At 40.7% G+C, this 23146-nt stretch overlaps 1 protein-coding gene across 2 annotated transcripts in view; it reads left to right on the forward strand.

Annotated features, from left to right (window-relative positions):
- Positions 1-23146, forward strand: part of LAMA2 (laminin subunit alpha 2) — a 457344-nt gene that overhangs the window by 114365 nt on the left and 319833 nt on the right. For both annotated transcript variants that reach the window (XM_037894776.2, XM_037894777.2), the window contains exons 2-3: positions 10058-10231; positions 14365-14477. In XM_037894776.2, coding sequence (XP_037750704.1) covers positions 10058-10231; positions 14365-14477 — 287 coding nt within the window. The remainder of the gene's footprint in view (positions 1-10057; positions 10232-14364; positions 14478-23146) is intronic.

Here is a 23146-nt window from a genome sequence, read left to right on the forward strand (position 1 = left end):
TTCCTCTGCTCTTTCCAGCCCAATCAAAAACAGAACTGTTTGAAATCTCTCAAGGAAGCCTGTTATTCCAGCACAGTAGCTAGTATTTTGTGAAGTCCAGTATAAACCAATAGTTTAGATAGCAAACTGGGAGCAGGGTATACATTTTTGTTTGGAAGGAAAGCAAATGTAGGAAATAGGTAGCATTCTAACTAGTGCTGTACCAGATTCCACTTTACAAGTATTTGCATGTCAGAGTTTGGTAAGTATGCTTGAGAACTCATATTTGAATATACACTAAAATGTGTGTTGCTACTTTGAAATACAGGGCCAAGTTCTTTAATCATTTTTGCTAAAATCTTGGGGGCTTCATAGATGTAACAGGTGAGTTCTTGTTCCTATGAACAACAAAATTTTGCCCTGGAGAATTCTGAAAATTTGCAGTGAAGCCACCTTTTTTTTGATGGAAAGATGTTTCAGTATTGCAGAAACCAGTGGAAAAAAATAAAGGTAAATTACATAGGGCTTGCTTTCCACACCTGCCATGCACATATAACTGCAGCCACCAGAACCACGGCAGGAAGTAGCCCGGGGGGACTAGCCATAGTCCCGGACATAGGCAGCGTGTTGTGGTTGGATCCCCGCTGACCTCAGTGGTGGAACCCTTTGCCACTGTTAGGGTCCTGAGCTGGGATCCAGTGGAGTAGGAAGGTACCAGTTCCCTCACCCTAGGCTGCCACCTTCCCCTCAGGGGGCGGCCCGCTACCCTGTGAATCAGGGATGCCTCATTGATTCTGGCCACCAGGCCTGCCCACCCTGCAGCGCAGGGACACCTCATTGACTCTGGCTGCCAGGCTTGCCTACCCTGCCACCCGGGGACTCCTCAGAGACTCTGGCCACTAGGCCTGCTTACCCTGCGAACCAGGGAACCACTTTTGACTCCGGCCATTAGGCCTTGAGACCCTGCGAATCAGAGACCCCCTATAGGCTCGGAACACTAGGTTTTGACCCTGCGAACCAGAGAGTTGCTACTGACTCTGACCATTAGGCCTTATTGCCCTGTGATGCAGGACAATCTTATCAGTGTAAGACCATCAGGCGTCCTACCCCAAAGAAATGGGCGCTCAAGGGACGGTGTGTACGCACCCCACACTGGACGGAAACCCCCACCCCATCACAATGGCCCCTTGTGCTGATGGTCATTCCATCAGTGCAGTAGTCTCTTTCCCCATAATTCATGGTGCTTCCTCTTTGTGACTTCGCTCTGACTGTGTTGTTGTATGGCTCCCCCCACTTCTGAGGTATCAAAGTCTCGCCAGGCCAGCTGTCCAGATGGCACCTCCAGCAGTCCTGCACCACTTCCCAGTGGCTGGGAGGAAGAAACCAGGCCCTTCCTCTACACTGGGTTCCATTCCAGAGACCCTATAACCAGTAGCCAAGGTCTATACAATCACCATCCATACTGCTGGTTCCCTGGTTTGCTTCCTACCCTGCCTTCTCAGTCTTTCTTTCTTTGCAACTCCCCTGGGTGACCCTTCTTCCAGGGCTAGGATCCCAGACTTATTCTCCCACCTGGGTTTCCTCCTCCCCACTCTCTCTGCTCCCAGAGAGTAACTGCAGACCTCCCTGCTATAACCACCTCACTACTACCAACTTCCTCTCTTTATATTTCTTGCCCAATCTTTGTTGTTGTTTCATCATTGTCTCCCCGCCCGTGACTAGGCTCCATCAGCAATTAGTATTTATGAATCTCAGGGCCTCCCTTCAGGTGCAACTGTAAAGGTTAATTGGCCTCTTCTGGGCCACCTTAACCCCTTCAGGTCTGATATGGGGTAAATACCCCATCACAGATGGGTTATTGGGTAAAGTCCTGGGTGTGCTGAACTCATAGAGTGTTCTGTCATCGACTGCAATAGGGACGAGATTTCATCCATTTTGCTGCCACAGGTCTGAGAGATGAGATCTGGGTTCTTTTCATAGCTTTATGGCAGACTTCCTGTGTGGTGATCAAGTATCTGTGTGACCCAGTATCTCTTTGTGACTCAGTTCCCAGTCTGTAAAATTGTGGTACCTGAGGCATTGTATGGTTAAGCCAATAAAGTTTATATGGTCCTTTGAGATATTTGGATCTCAGGGGCCATAGAAGTGTACTAGAAATTATCACTAGATAATCAATAGTTCCTTTTCCAGATGCCCCCACTAGTTATAAGCATTGTGAGCAGTCTTGTTTAGTGCTAGAAAACACCTGTTACTTTGAGTTTCATGCTATGTATTTTGACTTGAAGATGAAAATACTATTTTAAAAAAGGTATTGTCCTACAGTACAAAGAGAGAAATTTGCTTGGGATTTTAAAGCAAACAAAACAACTCTCACAACTTTCCACTTTCTTTTGAGGGAGAGAAGAGAGCGGGACTATTTATTCATTGCACTATATGAACTGTTAGAGCGGCAAACGTGAACTGGAACTACAGTATGTGCTCTCTGATTTTGTTTGCAGCTGTGTAAATGAGTTTAGTGTCAATTTTTCCAGTCTGCAAGCACTGTCATGTCTGGACAGTTATTTTTTCAAATTGGAGTTATTTTCCAGTTGTCTAAAACTCTTCATCTACATTGTGGATCGAGTGCATTAAGTTACTCCCCATGGGGCACAGCTGGAAGCCATTCTTTGCTGCAACATTTTGTTTTGTTTTGTCCCAGTTTTTTTCTACCCACTGTGTTCCCACACACTAGCATAGCTTAGTACTACAACAGACAAGTATCTCTTTTTTCCCCCCACTGACACTTCTTAGAACATCTTAAATAGGCATGTTCTCTTTTGTCTTTTTAATACAAATTCAGTGGCAAACAGCTTTGCTTGCTTGCATTAAGATTTCAAAGTACTTTGCAGACTAGGAAGACTGGTTTGAAAAGTTTGACACATTTAGGCAGACTATTTTCTTTTGCTGCTTTGAAGAGATGAGAAATGTTTTGAGAAAAAGATTGAAGGAAGTACACTGTGTCCAGTAGTTGTGTGTTAAAAGAAAACATGGGGACACTGGTCTCCGTAGAACTTTCTTTAAGAAAAAAATGGTAACAAAACCTTTAGGTGCTTTATGAAATATTAATGAATACCATATATAGTAAACTCTTTGGGGGCAGGGACTGCTGTTTTCTGTCTGTTTGTACAGGTCCTAGCAAAATGGGATGCTGACCTGGTTGTGATCTAGGTGCTACCACAGTCTAAATGTTAAATAATACATACACATATATAGTACAATCAAGTGTTTCTTAGTACTGAATGTAAGGCTTTCTCTATGAACCTCCCCGTGCCATCTGCTATCAACCAAATTAAAGGCAATGTCTAGGGGATTGGTCTGACTGCAATTATTTGCAATGAACTGGTTATGTGAAAAACAAAATAAAACCAAAAAATATGTTCGAAATGTCAAAATAGCATATGTTAGAGTGGTTAGAAGATTAACATGAAAGATATTTTTTGTATTTACTTGGATTCGTATCCACATTTGTAAAAAACAGATTTCAGTAGGTGCTCCTTGACACATTTTAAAAATAGTTATGCTAGTAAACTGCTCCAGAGACCACCACCAATTTGGGCCCAACAATTAACATATAATCATCCAAAGGTTGAAGAGATAGTTAACATATTTGATTTACCACCAGAGTCCTCCCAGCCCCTCACAATTAGGAAAATCAGCTGGGTTTTGCAGGGGGTGCTGAAGGCCAACCAGCTAGGACTATTTTGGACCACACTGGGAGTGAGTTGAACAGCTGAGAGGGATCCTTACAGAAAATATGCTGCACTGGCTACCTTCTCCTTTTATGAATGGGGCTCCAGATCAGGTGTCTTTGCTGATCTCAATCGTGGTCTTGTAGCATAGGGAGAGAGGCTCTTCTAGGTAAGTAGGTAATAGCATCGTGCCAAGATGTCCATTCCATTGATACTCATTGAGGTGAATTTTACAAGTCCAGGGGTACTGAGAAAGTCTTAAGTAGACAAAGGAGAAACATCTGGAATCTAGGTCCTTATGTTTCCTTCTGTAATGAGGCATAGAGAGCAGCAAATACAAAATAAAATGAGGAAGATAGTGGATGGGGGAGAGCCGTGTCTTTTGCAGCATATTTATCTTTTTGTGAAGAACCTGTTGAGGATTCAAAGCAGCAGCTAGTGAAGTCAGGGCTCCATTAATGTGTAGGCATATTGTGATGTGAGGGAATAAAATGGATAACAATTACTCTGTGACATTATGACACATAATAAGTATTAGAGACAATAGTATTATGGTAGCACCAAGAGATCCCAAACAAAACTAGGGCCCCATTGTGCTAGGCACTGTACAAACACATAGTGAGAAACAGTCTTAGCCCTGAAAAGCTTGCAGTCTAAATAGACAAGATAGACAAGGGTGTGGGTGTTTTGGGGAGGGAAGGATTATTGACCAAATTTGCAGGGGTGAAAGTAATTTAAAGGATTTACCGGTACTCTAGAGTCCTGAGCAGGGGGGCTTGGCCTCAACCGGAAGAGGCCGTGGCCTTTAAATACCCGGGCCCTTTAAATCAATATTTAAAGGTCCCGGGGCTGCGGCTGGGAACCCCAGGGCCTTAAAATCACCCCTGGAGCTACCAGCTGCAGAGGCGGCTGGGAGCCCCAGGGCTCAGGGGCAATTTAAAGGGCCCGGGGCTCCCCACAGCAGCCGGAGCCCCAGGCCCTTTCAATCACCACTGGAGCCCTGCCGCTGCTACCCCGGGGCCCCGGCAGCGGGGCTCGGGCGGCGCTTTAAAGGGCCTGGGGCTGTGGCCGCTGTGGGGAGCCCTGGCCCTTTAAGTCACCACCGGAGCCCCGCTGCCGGAGCCCTGGGGCTCGGGCAGTGCTGTAAAGGGCCCGGGGCTCCCCGCAGCGGCCGGAGCCCCTGGCCCTTTAAAGCACTGCTGGAGCCCTGCTGCCGCTATCCTTTGGCACTCTTTAACACCTTCCAGTATAACATCATCTCCCATCTCAGCTCTGTCCATCTTCCCAATAGGGTTTTAAAATGTCGACAGCCTGAAAATGGAAAGAAAGGAGGAGAAGAAGAATGGTGTGTGGGCAATGGGGTGAGCATATGGAGCTCATGGTGGGTGGGAGGGTGGAGAATGGGAGGCCTTCCTGGGAGAGAGTTGTAGGGGGGGGCACCCAAAGGCCCTAGTATAAGAGGAAGAAGAAATTATTATTTGTATTACCCTAATGCCTATGGGGGACCCCCAGAGAATGGTTGGTGCAGACCTGACTATGGGGGAGGGGTGTGCACACAGAATCACTGTCAGTGGGGGAAATAGGGGGCACACAGAACCTCTGGTGGAAGGAGAATGGGGGACCCTGGTATGTGGTGGAAAGGGGAATGGGGGGCCATACAGAACCCATGGCATGAAGGCATTGCAGGGAAGCCTTGACATAGAAGGAGATGAGAGGGTGGCGCACAGGGAGTTTGTGGAGCAGGGAATGGAGGGATGCAAGGAGCCCGTGGTGTGCGCAGTGAGTTCAACCTGCAGAAGCAACAAAGCATGTGACCCCCTCTTTATCCTCATTTTACAGATGGGCAACTGTGTCACAGAAAGACCAAGTGACTTGCCCAAAATCACACAGAGGTTGTTGCAGAACCAGAAATTGAACCCAAATCCCTTGAGTCCCAGGTCAGTGGCTTAACCACAAATCTTCCTTCCTCTCCTGCCCCTCAGCCTAATTGTCAGAATTTGGCAGGTTTTTCACAGTGAAGCTGTTCTCTGCCAAGGGCAGGAGGGAGGGAAAAAGGGGAAGGCATGACTAATTTGTCCATTGCCAGCCTGCGGGCTGAGAGAGCCAGGCTGACAGAGGTGAGCCTTGACTTACAGGGCCTGACTCTCCAACACTTGGCACCACATGTGGTAGTTTTACATGCACTGTGCAAATGGATATAAAACATTTTCATTCTTATTCAGTAGTACGTTAAACCTTCTTTGCACAGGTGCAAATGACTACCTACGGATCCAGGCAGTGAGGAATCAGGTCCACAGAGTAGTATCAAAGGGTTGTCCCTAAGCAGCAAAGCTTTAGGGCTGCAAAGCTGGAATTTTTCTGCAGATTCCCAGATTTTCCTTTCTCTTTATTGGAGCTCGCTGGGTGAGATTCCTTCTGAGAGACAGTTTGGAGGAAATTCAATAAGATGAGCCTCAGTATGTAGGGCTCTCTTGCCTCTTTCTCACTGGCTTTGGAGGGAGAGTGTGATGTGAACCTTTTGGAAAATGTAATCAGTCTGTATCAGTACCACAAATGTGTTTAAATCTCCATTTTAAATTCAAAGGACCTTTTTATAAGACTCGAGCCAACCAGTGCTTTCCATTTGTGGGTTGCTCGAATTGCGTGCTTGTATCAGAAAAGTATGGTACATCCTGGGTGCTATGAGTCAGTCTAAATGGCAAGGCTCCCCATTTCCAGCACACTTACAAGTAGACTGCATCTTAAAAGCACAGTAGTGCTTCGGGAGGGAGTGGCTGGAGAGGGGCATTGCTGCAAGGAGAGCTTGAATTCTTTCTGTGGCTTGTGGAGAGAACTTGCTGCTGTCCTGTGAAAGGCTGCAGTGTGAACAACCTTGTGTGCCTGGAAAACCCTGCTGGATGGTGCAGAAGGAGAGAATCACCCCTTAGTTTGGACCAAGTCAACATGGCTGAGAGGAGTTACAGCTCCATGCTAGAGCACCACTAATGGTAGTCTCCAGAAAAGGAGTAGGGGATAGACATCTGATCCTACCTCTTCCTGCTCCTTTTGAGGAGGCTAACATCATTGATGATGCTCGTATAGAGTCATGCCACTCTCCGCCATGTTGGGGTCGCCCAAACTAGGCCATGAAGGCTCCATATGCCTGACCCCATACATCTGCACAAGGGAAAGAAGCAGGATAACCATATATCTGGCTTTAAAAGCAGGTTCATATTTTGTCCAAATAATGTATAAATAAATTGCAGTACATATAGGGTGATCAGATGTCCCGATTTATAGGAACAGTCCTGATATTTGGGGCTTTTTCTTATATAGGTGCCTATTACCCCCCAACCCCTGTCCCGATTTTTCATGCTTGCTGTCTGGTCACCCTAAGTACATAGATTCTGGGTGCTGTTCTTTGGGAGTTGGCAATGTCTTCTGCATCCAAAATTCAAAATGCAAACTGGGAGTCACAGAAGGTGCACCCTAGGAAAAATACGTTCATTGCTTCTCAATATTTCAAAAGCATAACAACGAACTTAATATTAAATTGCACAAATGCAGCCCAACCTGTAGGAAAGATTACTATCACTTTGGCTCCAAAAATGGCCTCTCTGGCAATCAGCACCTGAGGCTAACAGGCTTTTGTCAAGAGAGAGAACCTGTGATCTGCCCCATAAAAATTACACTTCCTGTTCTAAAATGTCAACCTAAATGAAAAAATAACCAACACCCTTTTGAAAGAAGGGCTGGCTACGTAAAACAGTATTCAAATATGTGTTTATCAACTGTGATAAAATCCAAGCTCCAAAGCTGGGTGACTCAATAGCAACAAACCCCAAATGCTGGGTATGTGGCAGAAGTATGCATACATTTTGTGCAACTTCTGTGCTCTTCCTGTCAGCTCCATTCTTATGAGCGAGCAGGGAATTGAAAGTGACAAGTTTTCTTCTCTCTGAACCACTGGGACCTTAACAGTGTCTCTTTAATAAAACATCTAACAAATGATGATTAACCAGGCTCTGCCTCATATAATAATAAATATCTAGCTCTTATATAGCATTTTCACTAGTAGGTTTCAAAGTAGTTCGTGTGTGTAAATTTAACACCACAACATACATGTGCATATATCAAGTGCGTGTATAAATAAAATATTGTGTGTGAATGCTTACAACATAGTGTGAATGTATATTTGTAAAAGTGAGCGAGAGACAGGCATGCTGTAGTCTTTTTCTGCTGCTATCTGTCACCTTCCCCATTACTTCTCAGGGTTTATTTTCACCAGATCATGTGCTGGAATTCTTTTCGTACAGTACTATATTCTCTTCTTATGCTGGGCTCCCATTTGAGGAAGCTCGTTGTTGTACTCAAAGCAGAGCGCCAGTCTTCATGTTGGGGCTAACTGATCACTGGCTTTTATGTTATTAACATTACGCAGCCTCAACATGGAATAAGGAGGCAGTAAATCAAGCGGTTCTACAGTTGTTCACAATTCATTTGCACTTGCAACGCTTACTGTCTGTAGCAAGCAACCCTATTGTGGAGAGCAATAAATATCACTGAACACTTTGAATAAAAATACAATGGATAAAACAATATAGATTTTAAAATGTAATGAAAATGGGCTGTAATCTGTAAAGAAGCAGCAAGCTGCAAACTCAATAAAATCTCAGCTCTTGATTGACTGATTGTACAAATTGGACAAGTTACTAACTAATTGGATGCCTCACTCGAGCAATATGTTTAACATGGTTTTAAAGTGAGCCAGAGAGTCACTAACTTATGTCAAAAGATAACTGTACCATGACCACTGAGCTCTGTAATTAAATGGCAAACAGGTTAATTGCAGGGACTGTCAGGAGAACAGAGTTAGCAGATCAAAAGGAATCAGCTGCATGATGTTGTATTAATTCAGCTAGCACAGTACATCAAGGAAAAGGAAGAGAGTCATTACCAAACGAGTTTCATAAATGTGCAATAATTTCAAGACCCGTTTTGGCAAAGGACCTATTTTGAGGTTAAGTTTATGCTCTTTAAAATTGGCAGCCGAATACACTGTCTAGAACCAGGCAAGTGGCAGGCAGACATTGGTGCAAGTCTCCAGACAGATCTGTCAATGCCCCAATCCAAACTACTTCCACCTGTGTTTATTTTCGTTACATTGCAGTAACGGCAGTTTTGAGGAAGCAAACTGCTTTCTAGCATGGAAGGTTCATGTGTAAGCTCAACCCACCACATCAGTTTGCCTCCGCAAATCATTTTTTTTCCCCTACAGCTCACTGGATTCGATCAGCATTTGGTGGAAAGGGGAGTAGACTTTACTGAATGATTGTCCGTGAAAGGATTTATAATCTTTATTGCTTGCTGTGGGGTTCCTCTTATAGGCCTTGATTCAGCCAAACACATGCTTAAGTGCTTTGCTGAATGAGGATCACAGTGTGCAATACGACAGATTTCAGAGTAGCAGCCGTGTTAGTCTGTATTCGCAAAAAGAACAGGAGGACTTGTGGCACCTTAGAGACTAACAAATTTGTTTGAGCATAAGCTTTCGTGAGTTGCATCTGATGAAGTGGGCTGTAGCTCACAAAAGCTTATGCTCAAATAAATTTGTTAGTCTCTAAGGTGCCACAAGTTCTCCTTTTCTTTCAGTGTGCAATACATATAGCAGTATGTACATTGTACACACACACAAAAAACCCAACAACTATCAAAACAATACTGCACACACAATTCTCTCCCTGAGGAGAGGATGAGAGAGAGAACAAACCACATGTGACAGATGTCAGTCTTGTTGCCTGTTGGAAAGTGCTCAGATATAATTGTGATGAAAGTGGTCTAAGAACCTATATAGAACAATAATACAGTGAAAATGTAACACAAATTGTACAGTGTATGCAAGGCAAGATGGGTAATGTTCCGCCATGGAGATGAAAATAGAGTGTAAGAAGTTGCACAGATAATTTGCAGGTGTGATTCAAATAATGTCCAACTTGTCAGTCACTGGAGAGCTTGGATTGCTTATAATATCATTTCTTGATACTTTGAGTAAGCTACTTTGTCCAACTTTTCAAGTAATACAACAGTAGTATGTTTTAAGATGTATGTAACTACAAGATATTTTTTGTAATCAGATTTTAGAAGGTCGTAAGCATGATGACACTATTAGTAATGGCTTTAATCAGATGTCTGAAATCTAGATTGAAAAATGGAAAGGTGTTTGATGTCGGCATTGCATTCTTCAGTATATATACAGCCTTGAATGTTAGGTCTTTTGCTTTATTGCCTTAAAAAGGCTAAATATGTAGTATATACATTTCTGTTTCTACTGAACTCGTCCTGTCCTCACTTCTGTTGTTTTCCCCCCCCAGGATTATTTCCAGCAGTGCTGAACCTGGCTGTCAATGCTATCATCACAACCAATGCTACCTGTGGAGAAAAAGGCTCTGAAATGTATTGCAAACTAGTTGAACATGTACCTGGGCAACCGGCAAGAAACCCCCCCCAGTGTCGTATTTGTGACCAGAACAGTAGGGTTCCACATCGTATGTATGAGATTTTGTTATGTTAATAGACATGCTCTTCTATGGGAGTTTGGTCTAGGTTCATTCATGTTCAGGGACTTTGTGACCAAACGACTGGCAATGGGTGGGGAGCGGAGGAGGAAGAATAAACTCTAGCTCATTGGCTTGATTACTTTGGAAAATTCCTCTTGTTCTGAGTAAAACAAATTTTTCGTCCCTGGGCTAGTTTTGCAAAATTCTTACCTGTAAATTAAATTAAACTTTTTGGGACAAAGAGTGCTTAAAGTTAAGCAACTAAATCCATTATTAGAGGCTCTGCAGCTCTCACTGAGTTAATATGGATTTGTGTTTGCTCGACATACATGAAAATCAGGCCATTTTATAAGGTACCTAAATATGGGATTAGGTCCTTAATTTTAATCAGAAAATTCTGATCTTTTTGAATCATTTACAAAATTTTAATTTGTGGTAAGGCCAATTTTATTTATCTTAAGCCTGTTCTGTGATTCTCCCCGCCCCACCTCCTTCTCAGCTTGATGTTAATTCTAATTTCACTGACTAAAAAACCCCCAAACCACTGAATTTTTAATTACTTCATTTTTTTAACACTACAACTGATCTTTGCTAAAATTATTACTATTTTTTTTAAAGACCAGCCTCAGGGTAAAATCAGTTTTCAAGCATTCATTTATTATCAGGTACAAGGAAAGTTTTGTGCCTCTTACAAGGTAAGTGCATACGAGGAAGACTAGAACCTAGATAGAGCTGTATGGTAGTATTCACATATTTTCACCTGCCCTTTCAGTGATGGAGGTGAACAGCGTATTAGCAGCTATTCTCCATGGTAATTCCTGAAGAATTTCCTGTATGTTTAAAATCACACCCTCCATTTTGGGAAGAGCCAAATATTTTAATAATAATAAAAATACATAATCTATGATAATTCATACAGCAAACCAAACATACAGCGTGAGGAATAGATTTTGGCTTGCCACATCCCTGTGCCCACTCCAACCACTAGACAGTACTGCCTCATTTATATATAAAAACACACAAGTGCTGTAGGTCTATGTGTCTTTCCCTCTTATTAACCTGCAACTGTCTGGTTTTAGAATGCCTGATCTTTCGTAGCCAACCGCATCTCAGTTTAAGGTTTTCATAATGTTAATCTGGCACCGTGAAGAGCCTTATTTAAACAGAGATGACTCATTAATCAGAGTACCATGTAATGTAACCAGACTTCAAGTGATCCCCTTGGAATCTGTGAGTCTGGTGTGCCTCCCCTTAATTACTGTAGAAGGAAATGAACACAGACTCCCTGGTTAATGGCATGTGAGCCCAAATTAAAGGGAAGAGTGGGATGGGCTTACTCTAGGTGCAATCCCCCTTGTCATCCATCAGTCAAGTTAGTCCTTGGAGTAGTTTTTCAGTCCTGTCCCTTTTGCAAGTGTTATATTATTTTTCTCTCTCACTTTAAATAGGGAAAACATGCCAGCAATTAATCAATGTTTTCAAATTAATTATGATTAAACTTTCATAATGGGGATTACAGTTAATTGTTGATTCATCTCTCAACCCTACTTTTCAGGACTAAATCTCATATCAGTTTGGCTGGAGGAGACTGATATCAAAATTTCCAATTAGACAACTTCTATCACAATCACCTAGGAGCCCTGAGTTGAATTTACAGATGATTTTTGCAAGCACACATTTTAAGACGGGGCTGTAATGATGATCAGAATTGTTAGCTTTGACAATGCCTGGAGCATCGGCTTTTCTGTGCATGTGTGTGTGTGCTCCTGTGGAGGCCTTTTTTCCAGCCCTCTGCGTTTTGAGTGGCAGGCCTTGCCTCCACTTCTGTTTGGGACGCAGCTTTGTGGTACAACCACTCCCCAGCTGGGTCTCTGGATTGCACCCCCTAGGTAGCCTGCCATAATACCTAGCAAGCCCAATGGACTTGTCATGTGCAAGTGCGCTCATGGATAGCGGTAATATGCCGTGACATTTTCAGGGTGTGTTTTTATTGATTTTTTTTGTAGATGTCCAAAAATTGAGGTTTATATTGTACATATATAACAGTATATACTGTAATGAATAATCTCTTTGTAATGTTCCCTCGTGCACTTTAGTGTAGTACTGTTTCAAACAGAATCTTTAGTGCACACCAGCAGGGTCTTCATCGACAAATTAATGCACAATGGATTAGTGCACTTTAGAAACCACACCCTATAGAGCACATTACCCCACCTTCTAGACAGGCCTTTAGATACAAGTAACTGTTTCTGGAGTTTTTACGGTGTTTATTGAATAAACCCTGATTTTAAAAAAAATTTGTATTGGAGGTATTGATTGGTTAAAACCTAAAACCAGAAGCCCTTGTTCTTGTTCCCCTTGAGGCTCTAGGTAGACATGACTTAGCCTTGATGTCCCCCATTCTCTTAGGGACCAAACTGTAGCCTGCTTGCGGCAACAAGCTCTCTCTCTCTCTCTGTCTGTCAGCTTTTGATCCCTCCCTTCTTGGCCTGAGCCAAACAGCTCTGTTGCCAGAGTGGGATCTGAGCAGTTCCTCTTCATGGCTATAAACCTGTTTGAGGGGAGGCTTCTCACCTGGGCTGCTGTTTTACTCTTCCTGTCTGATTTCTTTAACAACTCCCTCTGATCTAACGGTATATTCAGTCAAATATTTTTCAATTACCCATACCAATTACACTTTCATTGTACCACTAGTGTTATGATAAGCAAATGCTAGTGCTCACTGGTGCCATGAATCATTTGATATTTAAATACACTTCTGGCATTTGCAGTTTTAAGGACTGACACCTCCCCTCACTCCCACAGAACACTTTAGTTCTTTCTTTAAATATGTTCAGACGTTCTGGCTTTAATTAATGAGGCAGGATTCCTGTCCTCCACAGACAGCTGACGTGGTACGAAACCACAAAAAAACAGACTTTCAATCTTCTTAGTTGACTTAAACAACAAATAAAAGGCCGGTAAACTCTCCAGTTTGATTTAGTTCCCTAGAAATCTAAGAACCATAAATAACTCCTTTTTCTTCCCATTTTATATATCTAGCAATGTATTTTTAGGAAGTCATTCTAGGTGAAAGGGTAACATTTATCAGGTGCTTGATACCACAAGAATAATACATTCTCTGACTGTGTATAATGTCTTCCATATCTAGCAGCTGGGGGAAGGAGACATATTATTTCTGAAATAACTTCTGATTTTTCCCCCTCCTTTGGATGTAGTCTTTCTCTCAGATAAATCAGTGATTTCTTTAGGTGCAGGATCAGATCCTTTAGAATTGTGGGTAGGCTACCATCCTGCATGCACAAAAGGAGCAGATCCTCCTGAAACATGGATAGACAAAAAATACTCTTTGCAATTACTGGGTGATATTTACCTGAATGCAGAGAATGCAAGCAAGACCCCTCACCTTCTAAATACCATAACATAAATAGTTCAGAGGGTCTTGAGGAGAACCTTGAGGGGAGGGAGAGAGAGAGAAAGAGAGAGATGGAACCTCTATCATTTTAAGCAGTGGATTATAAAGCACTCAAATACTACAGTGATGGTTCTTGGATTAGCTCTGTGTAGAATAGAATAGAATTTCTTTCTGTATGAAAACTGCATGATTGCGTATGACTTCCAAACACAAATACTAGCAAAACGAACCACAGTACCTTCTCCTTCACCTGCCTGCCAAGTCCTAAATTCCTGGTTTGTGTTCATTACACTAGCTGATGATTTCACACTACCTGCCTGGAGATGCTGGTTTAGGTGGCTGTGGTCTCCTTGGAGGTTGCAAGGCAAACATATAATATTAATATTAAACTTTCTTCAAAAGTAAAAGAAAAACAGATTATCAGTTATTTTGTTTTAATGTACTACTTTGTCTTTTTAAGTCTATACTTGTATTCTGTTACTGATTTGGGGTTTTAAAAAGTCTTTTTGATACTTATTGCATAATAAAGCTTTGCGATTCACCTTTAGAGCATGTTGCATACTGTGCCATAACACCAACAAACACATGGAAGTACTTTTATGTACAATATTATATTCACATGCTGTATGAACTAAATGCTACCACCAAACGACTGCTGACCATTCTAAAGATGTTTTTCTTTTACATATTGCCAATGGTCCAATAGAACGACACCCAATAACTAATGCAATTGATGGGAAGAACACTTGGTGGCAGAGTCCCAGTATCCAAAATGGGATAGAATATCATCATGTTACCATTACATTGGACCTTCGACAGGTACTGTTTGTTCTTTGTTTCTGCATACCTTTCTCACTCACATAATTGCTGTCTCATTCGTCACTCCTTATTTTGTCAGTGATGCTTTTGGATCATAAAGATACTCCCAGCTTCATTATAACATACTGAGTTATTTATATGGACTATGCACAATGTATCTTATTCATTGTAGCATAATACATATATGGTTTGGTTTTTTTTAAAATCAGATTTCAGGTTATTTGTTTTTAAGACATATTTTGAATTAGTCTAAATATGAAGTATTCAGTGTTTGTTTCAACTGTAGGTTTGGATCTTTAGAAATAAGTCTAATTAAAAATGGTGTATGTTGGGGGAGGAAATTTATCAAAGGTTTAATGGTTTAAAATGCTGCATTTTTTAACTACTAAAATAAAGCACTAAGAATGTCTTCAGCTCTGCTAAGGATAGGTGCGCTTAAAGATTTTTTGGGGGGGCGGAGCGCTAACGAGGCCCTTAAATATATTGCTTCTCGTTACTGAAAGCTCTGCAAGCTGTCAGCTGGTTTTAAATTAAACCTGGGCTACTTGGAGAGTTAACAAGGTCTGTTGTATTTGCATAGACTCAGTAGGAGTAGCCTCAGGTTTCATGTTGCATCTTCTGCCAATCATTTCTGTCTCTTTCTATGGTATTCTTGACAGCTGTAGTTTTCTGGAATACAGTTGTTTGATGCTCACAAATTTGCTGGATTATGCCAGACATGCAAGCACAAGGATTTTGGGTGCTGGAGGAGAGGTAGTTTTATTCGTATTCTGCTAATGCAAATACAGAATAACGATCCGTCACCAGAAATACACATCATGCTATTAGATTTATCATCCTGCTATTCAATATCATAGAAATTAAAGATGGACTAGATAATCCAGTAGGCTTTGACCTTATCCCCAAGACAATGGACTTTTGTCACCAGGTCCCCTCAAAGTCCTCTCTTTTCTGTGATCTATAGGCTTGTCCCATATACCAAGATGACTTATGGGATGGGCTAAAGTGAAGAAAATGCAGTTCTATTTTCCTTTGTAAAAGCAAAGGGGAATGTCCCCATCTTTCCCTGGCTTGGGTAAGTAGCACAGCCCTCACAACTCTCCCTTCTCTATAGTTAAGTGTGCAGAGATTCTCCTACAACCTCCTGATTCAATCTCCTTTAATTCCTGAATGGGATTTCTTGGTTTATGACTTTCACCCAGAATCTGAGTGGTGCATATGCTCAATTATTACTTCTCAGAAGGACCATTAACCTCTCCCCAGGATTACAGGACTGTAGCTGATTATCCCACAAAGAGTCAATGGTCCAAAAGAGTCTTGAATAAAACAGTTTATCAGAAAATTTAAATGAAATCAAATGTAAGAGTACAAGAAAAACACCTCTAGGTCTAGGAGTCCCTAGCCTTGTCTAGTCTGGGCCTCACCCTTGAAGTTAATCAAAATCCATCAAAAATACAAAGCTTAATTTTCGAAAATTCTTTCTTTCATTTCCTCAGAAGAGACAAACCACCAAGTAGATACATGGCGGAAAAAATGCTTGTGGTTGTTTTACATTAACTTTCCCTCTAGTGGTGCTGCAATGGTCAGAGAATTTGAGAAAATGGATTTGCAGACATGGTAGCTTGCTCCTGTTATACCTTGGAGATGCTCTGAAGTTTAGGTGTGAGCTCCTTCCATTGTTAGCATTCTAACCCTGGAACCATCTTTGTCATTACCATGTTGAAAATGAGGTTGCTCTGGACACCCACCTATGTCATCGTCTCATATCCCTGGTCCAGTGTCTAATGAATATTTTTATTGTATCCAATAAGTTTTTTTTTTTGCTGGAACAGGTTTGATTTTAGTCTTCTGCCCTTTAAAAATGTTCCTTTGACCTTACAGGTGCTATTACCTGCCTTCCCCCTACACATTGATTTTCTCTCTTGCTGGCTCGGATCCATTAACATGTAAATAGCTCTCATGCATCAGAAATAAATTAGCATCCTTACCCTTCACCATTCACCCCTGCCCCAAGACATTGCGTCGCTGATTGTTAGATAGTAGGATGGTTTCATTCAACTACAATTTTAAGAATAAGGCTCCTCTATATCCCAATAATTCCTTTATGTCAATCCCAGCGTCATAAACTATTCCATCCCCTTTAGTGCTGGTATCCAGACTGTTACAGGGAAAAACCAAGAAGAGCTTTCTTTAATTATGTTTTGCTTACATAAAAAGAGCTGTGGTGACTATAGAGTTACAGTGCCTGCACTGACATGTACATGAGGTGGTGGTTTGACTGTATTTCAGGAATTTCTGCAGATACCAATAGCATATTACAATTAGCACACTGTGACTGCTATATTAGTTTGCTTAAATAAAACTTAAAGTGTGTGATAGTGTAAAAGGGGGAGATTGTACTGTTACCCTTAGCCCACGGTCGCTGCACAGTTCACTGTTCCAGGAATAGTCCAGAGAAAGAGCTTTAAGCCTAGACCAGTATCAGATGACTTCTCCTTCTGCACCAGCTCAGCTGTGCAGAGTCGGTGCTTTGGAGGAGCAGAGTCAAGGATTTGCCTTTCATTCCCTATCCATCTTCACAGAAGTGGGGGAAGTTTTGAAGCCTGTGTTCTCCCCACGCTCTGGCTGGCAATGTGAGTAGCCCATGCAGTTAAGGAGGCACCTTATACCACTTACCATCTTACATAGGCCAAGAGATAATTTTGCCTCCCAACAGTAGTGATATATATCAATAGTCTTGGCTTTAAAATGTCGAATATATAGCTCTATACTATAAGGTTTTCTTTGCACACAGAGAGCTGTAGGCTTTAATAGAGTATTCAGTAAAACGTGAGATGTCTATTCCAGCTGGGATCACAGATTGCAATCACCAGGAATGGATGAAGGTCACAAGATGCCTCTGAGGCATCATTTAAAAAAAAAAAAAAGATTTTGCTCCGTATCTTTGTTGGCAAACATGAGATTCAATAATTGCCAGTGATTTTACTGATGTGTTCTTACTGTAAGTACAAAAAATGTGTAACTTTTTTGAAACAGATTTGTCACGTTATTTCTGCAAAGAATGGACTGTAAATTGCAGGAATGCATTAGCAGTATGTGCTATTACTAATAATTATGACTATACATGGAGTGCTTTTAGCAAATTCTAATTTTATGAAAAGAAATTAGGAAAATAATTACTGTTTCCTTCATTAAATAATTCCGTACCTTTTGGGGGCAGTTGTATTATTTTTCTATTACGACTGTACTGCATAATAAAGTAATGGTGCATCATGGTTAGTAATAAATAATAAGTTATTTGCAGAAGTGACACATCTAACTTAGAAGAAGCAGAAAGATTATCATTCATTTAAAAAAGTCAATTAAATTCTTTTTGCATGAATTAGAGAAAAGGGGTAAAATATTTTTAAAAGGGCTTAAGACCTAATGGGAATTAAGCTCTTAATTCACTTAGGTGATGTTGAAAACTTTACTCATAATGCCTTGTGGTTAGAGTGTGTTCTAGGAATCAGGACTTCTGGATTCTGAACATGACTTTGATACTAATTTTGGGGGATAGCTTGGGATGGTCACATAACTTGTCTCTGCGAGGGTTTATCATTGATACAATGGTGATTACATCATCATTTACCTCCTCACAAGAGTGTTTTGAGGTATGTTTTATGTTTATAAAGCACTTTGCGATTCGTGGATGAAAGGCACTGTACAAATACTACATAAGATTTATTATTCTGTTACAATTAATAGCTGATCAAAAATATTCATTCAATGGAATTTAGTAAATGTAACTGTGCTTTGTGCAGACTGTTTATCTGGCAAGTTTACTTGGGGATAAAAACACACTTAAATTGGGCTGGCTTGGTAGTGTAGCTGGAGAAGTTATGAATTTGATTTTAACTGGATCCTTTAATCCATGTAGTGGAAGCACCATATCTATGAAATGTGCATCACATAGGAACAGGGAATGTTTTGCCTCCTGCATCTGATTGTGTTGGACACTGGGTTTTAGCTTTGGGAGCAAGGGGTAGTTTTGCATACATCCTCATCGTGCAGCAGAGGATATTCTAATGCAATGAGGTCAGTTCCAGCACAATGGGAAATATTCCTTTTTAAAAGGATTACACCCTTTCAGGAAAGGCAGGGGAAGGAAGCAGGGAAAAATTGGAAACGTGGACTTTCATGGAGACCTGGAGTTGCAAGTTCTACTCCTTGTGATATTGATTCCCCTAAGTTCTCTAATAGTCTGAAGCTGAAGAAGCTGCTGTGAAAGATTAGCTGGGTTTCTATAGGGAAAACTGGCAAATCCACAGGGAAGCTGATAGGTGGTTGGAGGTGAGATGGTCATCCCTTCCAGTTCTGGTCCTGGAAAGGAAAAAACAACAACAACATAATTTGAAATGATTAGAATCTCAAAATATTTCTTTCAGATTTTGTCTAAAAATGAGGTAGTGTCCCTAGTTAAGCTCACCATCACCTTCACTTTCCTACTTCAGAAGACTTCTGATAAATCTTCTGTTCCATTGTTCATGTTCTGAGTTGTATTTTAGCTGCTAGTGCCTTTAGAATGCAAGCTTTCAGAGGCAGGGACTCTGCTATTCAAATGGCACGTTTAGTGCTTTGAACAGTGCCAGGTACACCGTGTGGAACTGTATAACAAATAGAATGGCTGGGAGCGAGAGGGAGACATATTACTTCATCTGAAGCAGTTCTCCCATCCCCAGTTATGAAATGCGTACAGCACTTTCATGGATGTATACTCTGAACTCCTTATTTCATGATTTTGTGTTGCCCAAATATCACTTTGAGGATTTTGATCTGGTTCAGTATAATCTTTTATGAAGTGAACCAGTTGATTATCTTTTAGAACAGAACAAGTTGATTGCCCATGAGTGAAACCACAGAAAAATGAACTTCTGCATTATTACTCAGCTCCTCCATAAACTTAATAGGAATAGTGTCACAAAGAAGAAAATTGGAAAAGGGAGAGTTATGTGTTCGGTTTTGTTTGGTTTATATACATGACATTGCAGAAGTGGGACACTATGTGCTGAAAGAGAGACATGATGGAACTAGGCAACTGTGACAAGTTAAACTGAGAAAGGGTGGAACATGAAAACAACAGGATAGAACTAAGGCTTGTACTATAAAAACTCAGTATAGCAGTCGGTGGAATAAGCTCCTTAGAGACACTGCTGTCAGTAGAAGGCAAGATGAAATCAAAGCAAAATTTTCTGCAAAACAACCACCAAATTAAAAAAAAAGTCATTACGGGGAGAGAGATGAATGGAAAGAAATCTATGTAAAAATCATTTAATCCTTTTTGATTACTACAGTTATGGAAAGGACAAAGTTAAACCATTAGAAATAGGATATGATAATGTCTTTAAGGTAATTTTTCACAGCTGTATTATGGGTTCCACATATAAAAAGTGGATGGTTTCATCATTTTGGTATAGTACTTCTTTTACTTTCTGACCTTTGTAAAGCTTGAGCATTTAGATTTGTATGCAATGGAGTTGTTTATGCATCTGCAGCTGTGTTTTAAAATATATCTGTAATATGGGCTAAAGATGAATTTGAACATTTGGGGCCATATTTAAATGGAGCTAAGAAAATATATGAATATCACTGTTTTGTGAGTACCCAGCGTGATCAAAAAATATCAAAAGCCAAGTTAGTATCAAGAGCCTATTAGTATTTATCTACCCCAGAGCTATGTTCCAAGATGGCCCAATATAGTTATTGCTGATCCATGCTTGAGAAAAAGAAACCTTCTGTGAAGGGGCCAAGCACACACTCTCCTCCTTAACTTGTTCCCATCTAAGGTCTGACTGGCCCTAACGGCTGCTTGGGAAGAAGTTCCCTTCCCATAATGCACACCACAGAAGGGATCCTGGAGTGAGGTTTAGCTGTTCTTTAGAACTCTTGGCCACCAGAAAGCAAAGAAAGTCTCATGTTCATTAGAGATGTAGCTTAGGCTGAGACATCAGTTTTTTCAAACTTGGGTGCCTAAAATTGAGCACATAAACCCATATTTACAAGCAAAATTAGGCCTTTTCAGAGATGTTGAGGAGCTGCAGCTCCTTTTGAAGTTGGTGGGAGCAGTGGGGCTCAGGGTCTTGTTGGGGTACTCAAGTGCCCAAACCTAGATGCCTCAAATTAAACTCCTAAATCTGTACTTAATTTTCTCAATAAATGTAGCCTCATTTTCAAAGATGCTGAGAACATGCAAATCCCATTTGACTTTGGGATTTGTGGGTATTCAGTACAAATGAACATCAGTGACCTTTTATTTACATGCCTAAATAGGGATTTAGGATCATAACTTCAGGCACCCATGTTTGAAAATATTAGTCAGAGCTTTCCCCCCTAAAAAGTGTTTGAACAAGAAAGTTAGAAACACACTGGAGTTGGAATATGTATGTAAGCTGAAAAACATAATGTTGCTTTTTCTGAAGAGCCACTGCTGAAGTTTTGAGTAAACGAGTCTTGGCCTTTGTGCTTTCCTATCTCTGGTCACAGATGTATTCTGTGTGTACCATGGTGTAAATTAAGTGCCAGAGGTTCGGAATTTATTAAACCAGTGTCTGCGTCCACTTATTTCTCTCCTAAAGGAGATATAACCCACTTTTTGAGTCCTAAATCTTAATGATTGCACAAAAGTTGTGGCATTATTTTAGATTCTGAAAGTACATCTTTGCAGTCTTAGTTCAGAGACCCTTTAATTTAGTGGATCAGAGCCCTTTGTGTCAACCTGCCCCTCCTGGCTCAAATCACATGGTTGGGACTTGTTAAACTAATACTTTAGGGAGCAACATCAGAGTCTCTCTTCCAAAGTGAAGTGTCACTTATGGTAGAGTAGTAGGAAATGTTACTCACACAATAGGGTTTCTTCATTGTTGTTTATTATTTTGTTGCTATAATCAAAAATGGCTACCCAAGGGGTGGTTGGTGAACCAGAACCTGTTTTGCCTCACAGCCATATTGCAGTGACACTTGACACACCATTGATATGGTCTACATTATAGTAGGTAGAAACTAGTCCTATACATCAGTGTCAAACTTTGATCTTAACACTTTGCTGTAAGGCATTTTCTGGCCTCTAAGGAAGCAGAGTCATTTTTCTCAGATTGAAATTTTATGTAATGTAATAAACCACGTTTTCATATCTGAACTTCTAGCCTCAAAGATTAGGGTAAGGAAACAGGGAATAAAGGATTGGTTTTGTTGTGTGCTAATCTTCATGCCATTGGTTTAGCCTGCAGATGGTAGAAATTATATGAGTCAACTTTAATTCCACTTGGACTTTGTGTGTTAGGAATGTATTTGCATCCATGCTTTTTACATACTTTTACTTAGATATCTGACCAATAGAAAAAAAAAGAAAAGAAAATGCCAGATATCCTGGGCTTTAGATGCTTTTGACAAAAATAAAAGTACAGTTACATAAAAGATAAAGCCAGCAGCTTCCCTCCACCCCAAAAGCAGAGTGTAACCAAATAGGGATTAAATTGTACATCTCATTACCAACAAATGCCAGCCCCTATTATCCCTCTTCTACCCCATATACTGGGATAAAGAGGGCAGTGTACACAGAAAATCAACTGAGTTAGTCCTGGGACATAAGAAAGAGGGCTCTGGAAAGAGAGAGAGAACTACATTTGGAATATTGAAAGAGATCTAGCTCTGGAGGCCCTGGGAGATTCAGCCAGGGCCTGCAACACCAAGATTTATTTTATATAGTTGTTTGTTTTTTTCACAATGTAGTAGAAGTAAATTAAGCCAACTATTTAAAATATTCTAGTATTTGAGAATTTGGAACTTTTAAGATTCTTGCAAGGAAGCCCTTGATTCTTATATACATGAAAGCGCCTTTACACCAGTCTGACGACGTAAAGGGTCTTAAAGTGGATATGAATTACATTTGTTACAATCATACTTACTCCTGTTTTAAGACTTTTATTTTGCCAGAATGGTGAAAAAGGGGCCTAGAGTAAAAGAATGAGGATCTTGTTTCTAAGACACGTCCAGCCAAATTTCACATGCATGAGAAGTTTTGTAAAGTTGTTGAACTTTTGGATACTTATCAGAATTTAAGTTGAACTCTGATCCTTTTGAGAGTCGCTCATCACTACTTTAGGTTTGTATTTTGCTGGTACTAAGGGACATATACAAAGTAGTGATCTCTAGTATGTGGCAGATTATATTTTTCTCCTGATTCTCGAGGACTCTTTCTCTGAAATATTTGCCTGCTCGAGCTGAAGTTATTTTATAATTGTGCTCATTGTTTCTGATAATTTAAAGCAATTCTGCCATAAGCTTCTGATAACAAATATTCTGAGGAAATATAATTATTAAAAATATTTTTTAAAAACAAACAGAACTGTGGTTAAGTGTTTTGACAATAGCTAGCTTTTTAATCACTACCTGTGTAATGTGTATAGTATCTAGCATACCTCCCACCCTGTAATTTTCCCCTGCCTTTTTCTCTGTTTGTTTAAAATGTAGAAAATGTGCTTGTACAAAACTCAAAACGATGTACATACATTGCTGATAGATGTCAACCCAGGAAGATTTCTGCCCCAGAACAATACAGTACTTATTATTTTCCCCACACTCCTACTCCTCAGACAAATGTCCAAGCAAATCGATTAACCTTTCACCAAGAT

The sequence above is a fragment of the Chelonia mydas genome, chromosome 3, assembly GCF_015237465.2.
Source record: "Chelonia mydas isolate rCheMyd1 chromosome 3, rCheMyd1.pri.v2, whole genome shotgun sequence".
NCBI lineage: Eukaryota > Metazoa > Chordata > Testudines > Cheloniidae > Chelonia > Chelonia mydas.